Source organism: Hypanus sabinus, chromosome 27 (assembly GCF_030144855.1).
Source record: "Hypanus sabinus isolate sHypSab1 chromosome 27, sHypSab1.hap1, whole genome shotgun sequence".
Classification (NCBI taxonomy): domain Eukaryota; kingdom Metazoa; phylum Chordata; class Chondrichthyes; order Myliobatiformes; family Dasyatidae; genus Hypanus; species Hypanus sabinus.
In genome coordinates, this window is record NC_082732.1 from 15,256,820 (window position 1) to 15,272,231 (window position 15,412).

At 39.2% G+C, this 15,412-nt stretch overlaps 1 protein-coding gene across 7 annotated transcripts in view; it reads right to left on the reverse strand.

The window, feature by feature from the left end:
- Positions 1–15,412, reverse strand: part of LOC132382001 (eukaryotic translation initiation factor 4 gamma 3-like) — a 315,701-nt gene that overhangs the window by 273,781 nt on the left and 26,508 nt on the right. For all 7 annotated transcript variants that reach the window (XM_059951770.1, XM_059951769.1, XM_059951766.1 and 4 more), the window contains one exon: positions 516–597. In XM_059951770.1, coding sequence (XP_059807753.1) covers positions 516–597 — 82 coding nt within the window. The remainder of the gene's footprint in view (positions 1–515; positions 598–15,412) is intronic.

Genomic DNA, 15,412 nt, shown 5'->3' on the forward strand with positions numbered 1-15,412 from the left:
CTGATTTACACTCAAGCTTCTTATTTTTATCAATCATCAGCTTTGTAGAAGGTGGAAAAATACTACACAAGTAGCAAAAACCTCATTTCACAACTAAGAGGGAAAATTCTCAAGAAACCAAAACAATGTTTTTAATGCCTTACAATCTACAGAGTATGCCTATTACACAATTTCTCATCTGAACTTTACCATATGCCATTTCTTCTAAAAAAAACCCATTCAATACGCTGCAAATATAGGAGTTGCATACACAAAAGTACAAAATTCCAAACACAAAATTACACTGAAACAATACAGTATTTAAATACTGGTTCAATACAATTCAAAAACAGATGAAAGTCAAACAGGAAATGATGTGTACATTACATACTGCATTATCATTTCATCAAACAAATTCACATTTTCACCATCAACAGACCTTGAATGGTCTAGCTTTCTTGCAAACTGTCATTTTGCCCTTTGGGTTATCAGGGCACGCTTTAACAAACTCAAAATCCTAAGTAAAAAATACTCACTGTATACTGGACCGTGGCTACTGCTGCTTGTGGAGAGTAGATACGGTCTTCAATTGTCTGCTGCACAGGTCCTCTGGCAATTCTGTAGTAAAATGGGGTGTTAAGGAAAATTGTATGTTCAAGGAGATCACTTTCAGTTCTATGTCTGCTCATTCCAGCAGCAATGACTTTGCTAAATTGGTCATGCTGCCTGATGTTTATAAACCAAGTCTGGATGATTATCAAAGCTTAACATTTAACTTTGTGTATATACTACACTCACACCAGTAACCTGATCACTGTTCTCCTGTATTAGTGGCAAAAATCAGAATAAAACCACGGCAAATTTTCCAGTAGGTACACATACTCATCATCCTGTATTGAAAATATGCCCCAAATACAAATATGTATGTTTACCAAGAAATACATCTATTAAGTTGATGAATGAAGATCCACAAATACTAATACATCATTCCAGTTACAAGTATCCAATCATTTTTTTCAGTAACTCCACTTCCATACATGTCTAAATGTTTAGAAATATACATCACTGCGCAATGATTCATAGATAAGTGAGGAACCCACAGCCTATAATTCAAATTACATTTAAAACTATAGTTAAATAGGCACTCTAATTCTAACCTATTCCAAAAGAATAAAATCATAAAGTAAAAACATTTCAAACATCTGCTCTAAACCTTATCCATCTTATCCACAAATTTATGCCATCCCAATATTTGCAGGTCTCTTATTTGCATCATCTATAATCTTCAACTCAAAATTCCCACTGTCCATACACGTAATGTCACTTAAGAATATGACAGTTGTCTAACACAAGGAAATCTGCAGATGCTGGAAATTCAAGCAACATACACAAAATGATGGTGGAACACAGCAGGCCAGGCAGCATCTGCAGGGAGAAGCGCTGTCGACATTGCGGGCCGAGACCCTTCGCCAGGACTAACTGAAAGGAAAGATAGTAAGCGATTTGAAAGTAGGAGGGATAGGGGAAAATGCGAAATGATAGAAGACTGGAGGGGGTGGGGTGAAGCTGAGAGCCAGATACGTGATTAGCAAAAGGGATACTGAGCTAGAGAAGGGAAAGGATCATGGGATGGGTGGCCTAGGGAGAAAGAAAGGGGGAGGGGAGCACCAGAGGGAGATGGAGAACAGGCAGAGTGATGGGCAGACAGAGAAAAAAAACTAAATATATCAGGGATGGGGTAAGAAGGGGAGGGGCATTAACAGAAGTTAGAGAAGTCAATGTTCATGTCAACAGGTTGGAGGCTACCCAGCCAGGAAATAAGGTGTTGTTCCTCCAACCTGAGTGTGGCTTCATCTTGACAGTAGCGGAGGCCATGGATAGACATAGCAGAATGGGAATGAGATGTGGAATTAAAATGTGTGGCCACTGGGAGATCCTGCTTTCTCTGATGGACAGAGCGTAGATGTTCAGCAAAACGGTCTCCCAGTCTGCATTGGACAGTTAAGTCAAAGTAGGTTAACATCTCCAGTTAAAAATTCTGAACTGTACACGAAGCCTCTTCATGACATCACACCTCCCGTTCTCTAACTTTTATTTTAAAAAACACTGCAATCCTTCTCCAATTCTAGCCTTGTGCACTATGTAATCCCCAGTCAATGATTAGTGGTAATGTTATCAACATACAGGACATGTTCTCTAGATATACATCACAAACCTAGCAGTCTCTATGTTCTCCTTTAATACCTAATACAAAACAAACATTTTAGGGTTGTCATTTAATGACACCATGTGATCAGCATCATCTTTGAATGACTGTACTCCTGTGCAGGAGTACCTTAAAATTTAAAAATGTCCAAGGGCAATTCTTTGGTTTTACTTATTTACCTTTTAACATACTCACCTACTTTCCTTTACACATGGCATGTGCAGATGAATAAAGTTCAGCTAATATCATTCCAAAATTATGGGGCTTGAGGTAAAATAAAAACAGCATTTTTAAAAAAAATACAGAGCTGAAAAAGGGTAAAGAAATAATCCAGTGGTGCCCCATGAGTACACACTCACAACACTGGTCTACTTAGGCACAACCACATTGATTCATTTCAATTGTACATTGGAGTTAAGTTACAATCCAGGTCAGTGAGTCCTGGACCGAAACCCAGAGGTTGGTAGAATCAGCCCGGCAAAGGTCTGAGAGTCTCAAGTGTACTGGGCTGGAGGCCTGGCTATGTGTGAGAGTGGGTGGGAGGAAAGAGGCTTGTTTGGTGTTGCAGCTGCTGTAGCTGCTTGTGTTGATCTCTTCAATGTGGTCAACATGTTATGCTGGTGCCAGAATGTGTGGTGACACTTGGGGCTCCCCACCACATTCTCTGGCTGTGTTGGTTGTTAACACAAATGACACATTTCATTGTATGTTTTGATGTATATGTAATAAGTAAATAAATCTGCACCTGAAGATTGTATCACTTTCAATGAAAACGTGTTAACTAGTACATACGATATATTTGCAGGCCAAGCCAGATTTACAATCCAAATAATTTCAGGGCCAAATAACTGATCTTTTTGTTTTGCCTCTGAAGATATTTTTACAAACATTTTGAAAAGAACTAAATCAAGTTTTTAGACAATAGACAATAGGTGCAGAAGTAGACCATTCGGCCCCTCGAGTCTGCACTGCCATTCTGAGATCATGGCTGATCATTCACTATCAATACCCAGTCCCTGCCTTGTCCCCATATCCCTTGATTCCCCTATCCATCAGATATGATGGATAAGATTTTTGATAAGATTTGTGACAGCAGTAAAGGTATGCTTATTTAAGATGTAGGACTTAGAACTCAAGTATTTCCTTAAATTTCATTAAATCATTTAACAGCTCCAATCTTGGTGAGATCATTAACAAGTCTGTATTACTGAGTGAACCAGGAATCTGTAACTGATTTAAAAGATATTAATTGATTTATAAAATTAAAACATTTCAGATTCAACCACTTCAAGGCATCTGGGAGAGTGGTTAGAAATAAGTTTTATTTTTAACATCCCTACAGTTCTGGTCACCGAATTATAGGAAAGATGTCAACAAAATAGAGAGTGTACAGAGAAGATTTACTAGAATGTTACCTGGGTTTCAGCACCTAAGTTACAAAGAAAGGTTGAACAAGTTAGGTCTTTATTCTTTGGAGCATAGAAGGTTGAGGGGGAACTTGATAGAGGTATTTAAAATTATTAGGGGGATAGATAGAGCTGATGTGAATAGGCTTTTTCCATTGAGAGTGGGGGGGAATTCAAACAAGAGGACATGAGTTGAGAGTTTGGGGGCAAAAGTTTAGGGGTAACACGAGGGGGAATTTCTTTACTCAGAGAGTGGTAGCTGTGTGGAACGAGCTTCCAGTAGTAGAGGCAGGTTCGATATTTTCATTTAAAGTAAAATTGGACAGGTTTATGGACAGGAAAGGAAGAGAGGGTTATGGGCTGAGTGCAGGTCGGTGGGACTAGGTAAGAGTAAGCGTTCGGCACGGACTAGAAGGGCCGAGATGGCCTGTTTCTGTGCTGTAATTGTTATACAGTTATATTTCTACCAATACCTCACAGCACTAGTGAGATGGGTTTGATCATGACCTCCAATGTTGTCTGTGTATAATTCGTGCATTCTCCCTGTGACCAATGACTTTCCAGACATTGTCTTCTTCCACATCCCAAAGGTGTGCTTGGAGATTTATCAACAATTGTAATTTGCCCCTAGTGTAACCAAGTGGTATGAAAACCAAGGTGGAGCTGGACAGACTTCAGAAAGAGAACGGGGAATTGGAGGAATGGGAAAAATAGGACTGTTCCAGGACAGCACTGGCTCAATCGGCTGAATAGCCTCCTTCTAAATGATTAGGATAAATCAGATGTGAGAAAAATAATTGCTTAAGGATTTTGATTTGTAACCCAATTGTGTTGATTTGATTGAGACCCACTAACAAAAAAGGGTCTACTGACAACTGAATACAATGGTCAAAAGACAATCAAGCTTTATGACTCCCTTTTGTATTCTCAGAAACTATTCAAAGTAACAATAACTTAAGAAATTACCGTAAATTCTGGACTATAAGCCGCTACTTTTTTCCCACGCTTTGAACAGTGCGGCAACATTGCGGCCTATACTACGGTGCGGCTAATGCATGTTTTTTTCTCATGCCGCCAAAAATATTTTGCCTCGTAACAGTAGACCAATAAAATTGATGAGTAGTTCACAGAGGTCCAATGAAATTGTACGATAAATCAAGCGCACTTTCACAATTAAATTATTGTAAATCAGTCATTTGTACTCACCCTCATCAACATGGAAAACACTCGAAGAAAAGCATATGATGCAGCTTTTAAGTTAAAGGCGATCAATCTGGCGGTTGAAGAAGGAAATCGAGCTGCTGCACATAATCTTGGCATAAATGAATCGATGGTGAGACGGTGGAGACGCCAGCGTGAAGAACTGAGTCAATGCAAAAAGACGACAAAAGCTTTCAGAGGTAATCATAGCAGATGGCCCGAACTTGAAAACTTTCTTGAAGACTGGGTTAACACACAGAGAGCAGGCGGCCGCGGTGTTTCCACCGTGCAGATCAGACTGAAGGCTAAAGCAATCGCCACCAAAATGAAAATCGAAGATTTTAGAGGTGGGCCTTCGTGGTGTTTTAGATTTATGAGACGAAAAGGCCTGTCCGTCAGGGTACGCACGACTCTGTGTCAGCAGCTCCCTCCCGACCACGAGGAACAACTTGCTAACTTCCGCACATTCACTCAAACAAAGATAGCGGAGAATTCCATCGGGCCAGATGATATCATAAATATGGATGAAATACCTTTCACGTTTGACCTGTCTCTCACTCGGACTGTTAACAAAAAAGGTGACTCGTCCATCACACTGAAAACAAGTGGCCATGAGAGAACGCATTTTACTTGTGTTCTGAGCTGCACAACATCCGGACTAAAGCTTCCACCGATGATGATTTTTAAGCGGCTGACAATGAAAGTTCAGTGAAAGCTGCCATCAAGAGTACAAACTCAATTCCAGTTGTGATTCCTGGGGGCACCACAAAGTATTTGCAGCCACTGGACATCAGCGTGAACTGGGCATTTAAAGTGGCGCTGCGCGTTGAGTGGGAGGCTTGGATGACGAGCGGCGAGAAATCCTTTACCAAAACAGGACGCATGCGAAGAGCATCTTTAACTCAAGTCTGCCAGTGGATCCCAAATGCGTGGAGCCGTGTCACAACATCCACCATCACCAATGGGTTTCGAAAGGCTGGACTGCTGCGTGATGAAGAGGACCGCGTGCGCTCAAGTGAGAGCGACAACGAAGAGACTGAAGTGAGCGACGAGATCCTGAGGTTGTTCAATTCGGACACTGAAGGACTTTGATGGTTTTAGTGCGCAGGAGGAAGATGAAGAAGGCGATCAATAACTTTTCCTGGTAGGCTGCAGTATATATATTTTTTTTACCAGTCGTTAGGAGATATTGGAATGTTGTTCGTGCACTGTTCAGTAAAAAAGTATACGCAACGTAATTTGTGTGTTACTGATACGTATGTATATTTAAAAGTAGCTGTGTTACATCGAAAAAAAGCATTTGCAATATGTATTTATGTTACCATACGGATTTAATTAAAAGTTAAAAAATCCTCACGTGTAATATCTTTCTGTGTAAATATCTCATATTACAACGTGGGACACCTGCGGCTTAAAATCCGGTGCGGCCTGTACAAGTACAAAATTGATTTTCTTTCTAAAATTAGAGCGTGCAGCTTTTAATCAGGTGCGCTCTGTAGTCCGGAATCTACGGTATACAGATTTCCTTAGTGATATTCTTTGCCTCAGCACTGCAGGTCACTGAGCTACAGGAGAACCATTACTGGGAAAAGTGTCAAAATCCCTGCAGCATCTGATGAACTTGTACTCTATCTTGGAGCTGACGTCAGAACATCTTTCATGAACCCTAACCCTGTGCAGTGTACTCCCCCCACCCCACCGTACCACTCCCTACACGACTCCCTTGTCCATTCGTCCCCCCCCATCCCTTCCCACTGATCTCCCTCCTGACACTTATCCTTGGAAGTGTAGCAAATGCTACACCTATCCTTACAGTTTCTCCCTCACCATCATTCAGGGCCCCAGACAGTCCTTCCAGGTGAGGCGACACTTCACCTATGAGTCTGCTGGGGTGACATATCAGAATGGGAATGGGAATGGGACGTGGAATTAAAATGTGTGGCCACTAGGAGATCCTGCTTCCTCTGGCGGACAGAGCGTACGTGTTCAGCGAAACGGTCTCCCAGTCTGTGTCGGGTCTCGCCAATGTATAGAAGGCCACACCGGGAGCACCAGACACAGTATATCACCCCAGCAGACTCACAGGTGAAGTGTTGCCTCACCTGGAAGAACTGTCTGGGGCCCTGAATGATGGTGAGGGAGAAACTGTAAGGGCAGGTGTAGCATTTGCTCCACTTCCAAGGATAAGTGTCAGGAGGGAGAACAGTGGGAAGGGATGGGGGGGACAAATGGACAAGGGAGTCGTGTAGGGAGTGGTACTGTGGGGTGGGGGGAGGGTACACTGCACAGGGTTAGGGTTCAAAAAAAGCTGCAGAAAATTGTAAACTCAACCATTCCCATGATAGGCTCTAGCCTTCCCAGCATCAAGGACATCTTCAAAAGGCATAGCCTCAAAAAGGCCATATCCATTATTAAGGAGCCTCATTAGGGAGGACATGCCCTCTTCTCATTGCTACTATCAAGGAGGTGGTACAGACACATGAAAAGACACACAAAGTTTTAGGAACAGCTTCTTCAACAACACTATCAGATTTCAGAATGAGTGACATAACCATGTACACTATATTTTTTTATTTTGTTCTCTTTCCATTACTCCTATAATTATATATATATACATTTCTTATTGTAATTTAGTTCTTTTTATTATGTATTACAATGTACCGCTGCAGCAAAACATCATATCTCACAACAAATCCCAGTGATATTAAACCTGATTCTGATTCACTACAGTTGTCATAGTTTCAGTCTTGCCTGCAAAGATGTGCTTTGCCTCTCCCTGGAGCTGAGCATTCAGATCATGGACAAGAGCTGTAAGGTCAGGAGGAAAAGACTGTTTACAAAGTCACAGGCCTTTAAACTTGTCAGTCATACCAAATCCCTTTCAACCTTCAAAAATGTCAAGCCACTTCATTGCTATATATAGCATCAACTTCCAAACACATTTCACATTTTCAGTGACCAAGAAAATATTATGAAGTTAATTGTGGAAGCAATCTGTCCCCAGACTGTACCGACACATAATAATATAGAATGAACTACTCCTCTCAAACATCCAGATCATGCTCTAAGTATTCAAACATGTTTCAAAACAAAGCAACTTAAAACCTTTCCTTTGCAATGGTACAACTGACTGATTCTATGAATGGCTAGTGCAGCAGCAACTTAAACAAACCAACACAACTGTTAGAGATCGAGCACAGGGAGTTATTCTGTATGATGCACCTTCAGATCCAACCCAATGATAATAACGTTCAAAGTCAAAGAAATGCATTCAATCCTTTATTAGTCTCTCGCAAAACCAACAATCTTGAAAAAATAAAACTTTTGAAACAAAAATTAGTGATATTAAACATACTTAATTGGAATTAGCCAAAGTTAAACAGTCAACAAAAAATATCACACCTGCCGATTTCTAGTTCTAACTGCCCCTGACGTAGCATGAATACATAACTCTTCACTTTTACCACACCCACCCATGTGATTGACTACCATAATAAACATAACAGAATACAAGGTAGATAGTAAACAGATACATCCGCAGCAAATATAAAGTTTGGTAACATTTAAATTAATGTGTGATTTGTTGTCAGTGATGAAGATGATGCAAGATATATAGAAAAACAAAGTCCATGCACTGTTCAAAGTAATGATGTGAAGACTCAGTAAAGCTGGGGACAGACCCCAAGCTTTATGTGGATCACACAGTAGCAACTGTTCCATCTTCAAACTTCTGAAAACAAAGTCCTTCCAGCTAGCTATTGCCACAATTCTCTATTATCCCTAAGATCATTTGGATAACTCAAAATCACAGTTTTGAATCAAGGCACATTGTTTTTATTATCCTTTTACAAGCTGGTCAAGTTTCACTGTGGCCTACAGGCTGTAAACTGTGCATTCCTGGATTTAAACCACCTTAACAATGTACAAGAAGAATCCAAAGGGGCAAATTATATCAAAGCTCTCACTGTTGAACAACACAATAAGTTGCTGAAATTGTTTGAAATATTCTTTTTTCAGCAGGGTTATTTGATTCAGGGTTATCACAACAGTAACACTGCAGCTGTACTCAAGATCTTTTGCCAACAGTGATATAACCAAAGTACAATGAAGTGAGGTCAACAGAGATGATCATATGATAAGATACAGAAGAAGAATTAGCCATTTGACCAATCAGATCTACATCTCCAATCAGTCATGGCTAATTTATTTTTCCTCTTTCAACCCCATTCTCTTGCTTTCTACCCATAACCTTCAACACTCTTACTAATCAAGAATCTACCAACCTCCACAATAAATTTGCCCAGTGACTTGACCTTCACAGTGCTACGTAGCAATGAACTCCATAGATTCACCACTCTATTTTATTGTGTGGTGGCCATGTTATGTTGGCACTGGAATATGAGGTGATGCTTGTGGGCTGCCCCCAGCACATCCTTGGCGTGTTTGATGTTAATCCTAATGACATATTTCATTGCATGTTTCAATGTCCATGCGATAAACCTAAAGCTGTAAAAGTCTCTGAAGAAATTCCTCATCGCTTCTAACAGGAAGACCTTTTATTGTGCCCTTTTTTCCCCCAAGACCTTCCCACTATTCAAGAAGTCCTCTCCACATCCACTCTATCTAGACCTTTCTTCAGGAAAGGGAAATCATATCATGACCCTACCATGCACTATCAGCTTTGCTGTGCAGTCAGGTGTGATCACGAAGCAGCAGAGAAATTCATTAAGTTTGCCAAGGTTGTTGATGAAAATCTAATAGCAGCAAAAGTCCATAATGCTGATTGCAGGATTTATGTAAGATATAAATACAATGCACTGTAACCTTTTAATGAAAACATAGCATCGTAGTTGGAGACTGAAAGCCTGTCATTGTTGATTCAGGTATTCTCCCGATGCTGCTGTGCTGCTTTTTTTTACTCTGTGCACATTATTAATGGGATGTAATCATTTTCATTAAGTACATACAGTGCCTTGAAAAAGTACTCAGACCCCGCAACTACAGTATTTTCATATTTTACTGTCTCATTTTCAAAATTTTAAATATATTGAAGTGGAATTTTTCAAGCCAATCTACAAAACATTGTGCAAATCAAAACAAAAATTCCAAAACTATACTAACTTTCCTCAGGAGCAACATATTACCTTACCAACTTGCCCAATTTGTTGATGTAGAAAATTGGAGGATAAACTGTTTTCAATGAATTAATAAGAACGAATAACCCCTTTCCCTGTAAGGTCCAACATTATAAAATGAAGACATAAGAGCATTCTGGACAAGTCAGGGAAGTAAAAATAGAGAAGCAAATTTAGGGAAGGGTACAAGACCATCTCAAAGCTCAGAGCTGAATTACATCCTGGAGATTAAATGGAAGGATCTCTGGATCAACATAAATGCACTTAATGAAGTCGAATCCATCAGCATCATGACCTTGTTTTTGAGTAGTATGCTCTAATGTACAGGCCACTGACCTACCTCACTCACAATATACATTTCTCCCAGCTCTCCACTGGTCAATGTTTAAAAGGTGGCCAAAACAAACTTGTTCAAAAGAAAACTTGAGCAGGTACCTAACACCAATGACACAGAGGGATAAGCCATCAAATGCTTGATCATATATACACTGTTAGAGATCCTTCCATTTACTCTCACAATTAAAGTGTTCTTTCTTCAGTTTCAGAACCTGCCAATTTTTCACAGCACCAGCTCCTTCTAAAAATTAAGTTTTTAGAAGTTATTAAAATTCTAAATCTTAAAATGCCAATATCTTATAAAAGGGAAACAAATACTGCAAAAAATTAGTAACGTTAAAAATATTTTAGTATACAAACTGGCAAAACATAAATACAGAAAACTGTATTTTCTCATTTCTCTAATGGTATAAACGATGAATGCCAAATGTATGAAAATAAAATGGGAAAAGTTGAAGAGTTGGGAAAAAAAATTCTAAAAAGTAAAAATGTTTTGCTGATGACACCAAGTCATAACTGAAATGAATTTACAACATCTATAAATTGTTAACTAGCATAAGTAAATCTTTTAGATGGCATACAGACAGTGGCACAAAGTTGTTGTAATTGTAATGTGAACAAAAATTCATGGGAACACTGAACATGAAAACATAAGAATGGAAATGGCTTTTCCCTCACATTTCACCTCTACATGACAGTTGAATTGTGACGTAACTCTAGAATATATATTTTTTTAATATCTCATCATCAAAAATAGTCTGATTTAAAATTATCAAGAGTCTGAACATCATTTAAAGTTCCAAATTGCTACCATACTCTGCATGCATTCCACATTTACATTCCCAAAAGCTCTGGCCTGAATTATTGACCATGCTTATATTCTACTATGATACTACACAACTTCACGTTTTCTCACGTTATACTTCATTTGTCAATTTCATGCCCACTGGGATTGGGTCTACACACTTCAGACTTGCCGTATCCTCCTACACTTGCTGAACAAGTAAGCTAATAGAGCTCTAATCGGCCAGATTGGATTTGTCCTGAATTTAGGAGATAAGACATATTAAAATAATTCTACACATTGTTGAGCAGATGCACGTGTCAGAATAGCACTTATATAGCCTCACCTTCATCACTCATAAACTGCTTATTTGATTACAACCATTCATAACTGCATTCAGCATATCTAGAGGTTTGGGTGAGAGATCATTCAGGTCCAACTGTATGCTGATTTGCTTCTCAGCATGCCTATATCCACTTTACACCTTTAGGTATGCCTGTTATTGTTCCTGGCATGCCCTTTTACATACATCATTGAGCAAAGGTTAGTAGAGCAAGGATCACTGAACAACTGGCTTCAGTGAAATAGAATTCTGCTGCTGATGACCTGCAGTTTCAGATCTGTTCGAATTCTATCCCATCTTGTAGAATGGTGGTGCCACAGACGATATGGAGAGAAAAACATCAAGGAAGAGTGAGAACAGTTACTCGATAACACCAACGCGTGGGGGACTGCCACTAAACCCTTATAGAGGCAGAGGCAGTTCTAATCCATAGATCAGAAAAGAAAGAGGATTTGGCTCATCCATCACCAGCCACTGAAGGAATCTACAGGTTATAACATCTACAGGTGATAAACATCAAAGCTCCTCGTCAAGAGTACATTTTGCACCTTTGCTAATGACAGTGCTTCTTTCAAGTGTTATCAACATGGAATTTTACTGACTCATTAGCTGTAATTGTAATAAGCAGCAATGTTTATGTTTGACCCAATGCTCTAAGATTCAAGAGATCAGTGCCAAAGCAAAGTAATCCCAGGTTCAATGTTTCCTATTTATATATCACTGTGACAGTTTTGACAGTGTGACAGGACATTGAAAGGACTGAAATATAGCTGTCAGGTGTCCTGCCTTTAAGGCACAATTCTCAGAATCCAGGCAAGTTAAGCTTTTGACTGACTGGTCTTTATGACAATTTAAGCAACAAATTACAGATATTTGCAAGAACTCTCCCAATCCAGTTCAGGAGCAAGTGACACTGTCATACCCAAATCTGATACAGTTGTTCATGTGATTTGCTGATTACTTTATGCTGATTTGATGCAGCTGTTTTAATATAACTGAAATAGCTGATTAGGATATTTAGAAGTCAGCCATAAGCCTGTGGGTCTGCAAACAGTTTTGGACCATACCAAACAAGGGCAGCAGAATTCTCTCAAGGATACTATTGATCCAAGTTAACAAGAATATAAGAACGAAAGAAATAAGAGTAAGGCATTTTCTTCTTATACGTGCTCCACTGAGGTAAAAGATCAGCATGATCTTATTGAACAACATCATTTCCCTTGGTAGCTTGAATATACTCAGTTATTCAGCCCTTAGGGCCTAGACAGCAGAGAAAGCCAAAAATTCGTTATACTCTTAACGAAGGAATTACATCTAACCTATGTCCTAAATGGTCAAACCCAATTTGTGATCTCAAATTTGAGACAGCATTCCAAAATTGACCCCGGAAAAGCCGTAATAATTACATTTCAATGAGTTTGCCTCACATTTCTCTAAGCGTGATATAGAATTATACCCAACCTACTTAATCTCTCCATGTTCAACAATATTCCTTCATAAATATTGGTGAACCTCCATTATATTCCCAATGTCACTCGTAAATCCTTCCTTAAATAGTGATGTCAGATATGCCAATTGCAGTTTCCCCAGGGCTCTTTTCTAAATTGAAGATGTCTTCATTCTTGTCCTCAAATCCTATGGCAATAAGGGTCAGCATACAATTTACCTTGTTGTGTTAGCTACTTGTTGTGCTGGCACATTAAATTTTACTCATTTTACACAGATATCAAGGTCCCTCTGTACAGTTTTTGAATCATTTAAAAGAAATAATTTGCATTGATATGATTTTCCTACCAAAGTAGTGTTCTTCTCTGTATCTTTCCTCTGAAATTCTCTGCATCTTCCTCACAATTCATAATACCAGCAGCATCTAACCTGATCATCTCATTCTCGTCATTTGTTTTTCACTGCAAGGTCTGTGAGCCTGTAGCATTCCATCAATTTTAAGTGCAGTTCTCAGTCAAGAATTGGGAGCCAGGAACATAGATGGAGAATAGCTGGAGTCAAGAGCAGGAAGCTAGAACCATGACCGGGTTCAGGAATTCAGGTTTCCCTACAACTCGTCAGGCTAACTGGTCTGTAGTCCTGATTTGCTCTTTTACCCTTCTTAAATTGTGATGTTACATTTGCAATCTTCTATTCTGTGAGAAATGGAATTTTGGAAAATAATAACCAGTCTTCATAGTGAAACCTTTTAAAACCCTGAGAAGCAGTCATCAGGTTCTCAGCATATATCAGCTTCCAGTCACAGTGATTCCAGTTTCTTAACTAAATCTTTCCAAGCACTGAAGCCATTTTGCTGCTCAAGCAGCTCTGCAGGTCAGGCCACGTTTCACATGGACAACTTCAGCTTACCAAAAGCAGTAATCTTAGGGCAAGATAGATCATGATGCCCTGTGTAAGAGGCACTAAGACCAACCTAAGCAGCAGCTCTCTCTGGCAAATAGAGGTCAACAAGTAGCAGCAGCTGGCTTGTGACAGAGACCACTAGAGAATGTTGATCATGGAGCAGCCAAGAATTTTGAGGAATCCAGATGAGCAACTGAAGAGAAGAGGTGATGCAGGAAGGATACTACTACCTAAGCACCTGCGTCCCAGCTCTTCCTGTGTCCCGACTGCTCCAGAGTCTACAGATCCAGAATTGGCCTCTATAGTGACCAACAATGATGCTGTCGCTCCTGAGGACTCTTCTTCCCTCCTTATCTTCGCAAGCGAAGAACCAGCTACTACCATCACTTCTTTACTATAGCTCTTCAAGTACTTCACACATTTTGTTTGCTTTTATTTTCAGGTTATTTTGCTAAAGTTCTCTAACATATCTTTTTGCTTTAAGATAGATTAATTTTACATTCTACTTGCCCTTTCATTGTCAATACCTGATCTGCTGAATTTTATTATTCAAGGTTATGATCTTGTCTGCAATAGTTTAACCCATTTCCTTTGATCTTATACAGTGCTCAACTTATTGCTAGCCACAGCTGGAACAATTGTCCTGCTGCGTGTTTCTACTAAACGGATAAATATTAGTTGTAAGCTAGCATTAACTCTTTAAAAGTTAACCACTGTTTATATACAGTTATATCTTTTAATGTAATTTCTCAATCTACTATAGCAGCAACACTTCATATCTAGCAGTTTTCATAAAGATTAAACAGTTTACTTCAGATAGAACTAAATAATTTTCAGTCTTTATATAACATTTTACCAGAATATGTTCACTCTTTCCTAAAACTCCCAGAACTATCTGATTATTTATTAAAGCGTTCACACTGCACCACACTAGGCAGTTCCCTCATTGGTTCTTCCACATACCAATCCAGAAAACTACCTCTTGTAAATGTCACAAATTATCCTCCACAAAATGCTGTTAATTAGGTTTGCCTAGACAACCAGGTAATTTCTCACTCACATTTACTGGCATTATTTTTTATTAATTCTTGATTAACTGAATTTAAATTCCCCAGCTCTGTGTTAGGACTTGAATTTTTGCTCATGGATCATTAGTCCAGAATTCTGAATGCATGTCTAATATTCTAGCCATGAACAACTGATCCCATTTCAGTACCTGGTTAGCACACTGCTGAACACACCACAATATCCCCATGACAGAAAAACTTGCTATTTGGCTATGTTCACAACATCCTGGGTGGTACAGCCAATTACCAGTAAGTATTCTGGAATCACAAAGTCCACATCACAGTACTGAGACCCTTACTAACTACTATTTCTGCCACTACTGTTCTCTATGAAAAATAATTCCATCATACCAAAAGGATCTTTGATCGATGGACACAAAACGCAGCAGCTCTTCTGATCGAAATTCTTTTTGAAATGTAGGAAATGCAGCAGAAAATTTGTACACAAGGTGGCACCAAAAACATCAAGATGATAATCAGGATAACTTTTTAAAATTTTATGGGTGTGGGAATAAATACTGGCCAGTTATCAATACAAACTACCAAATGATCTATATACTCTTGACTATGGGGTGATCTTTCCATAACTCATGTTGCTGTGAAATAA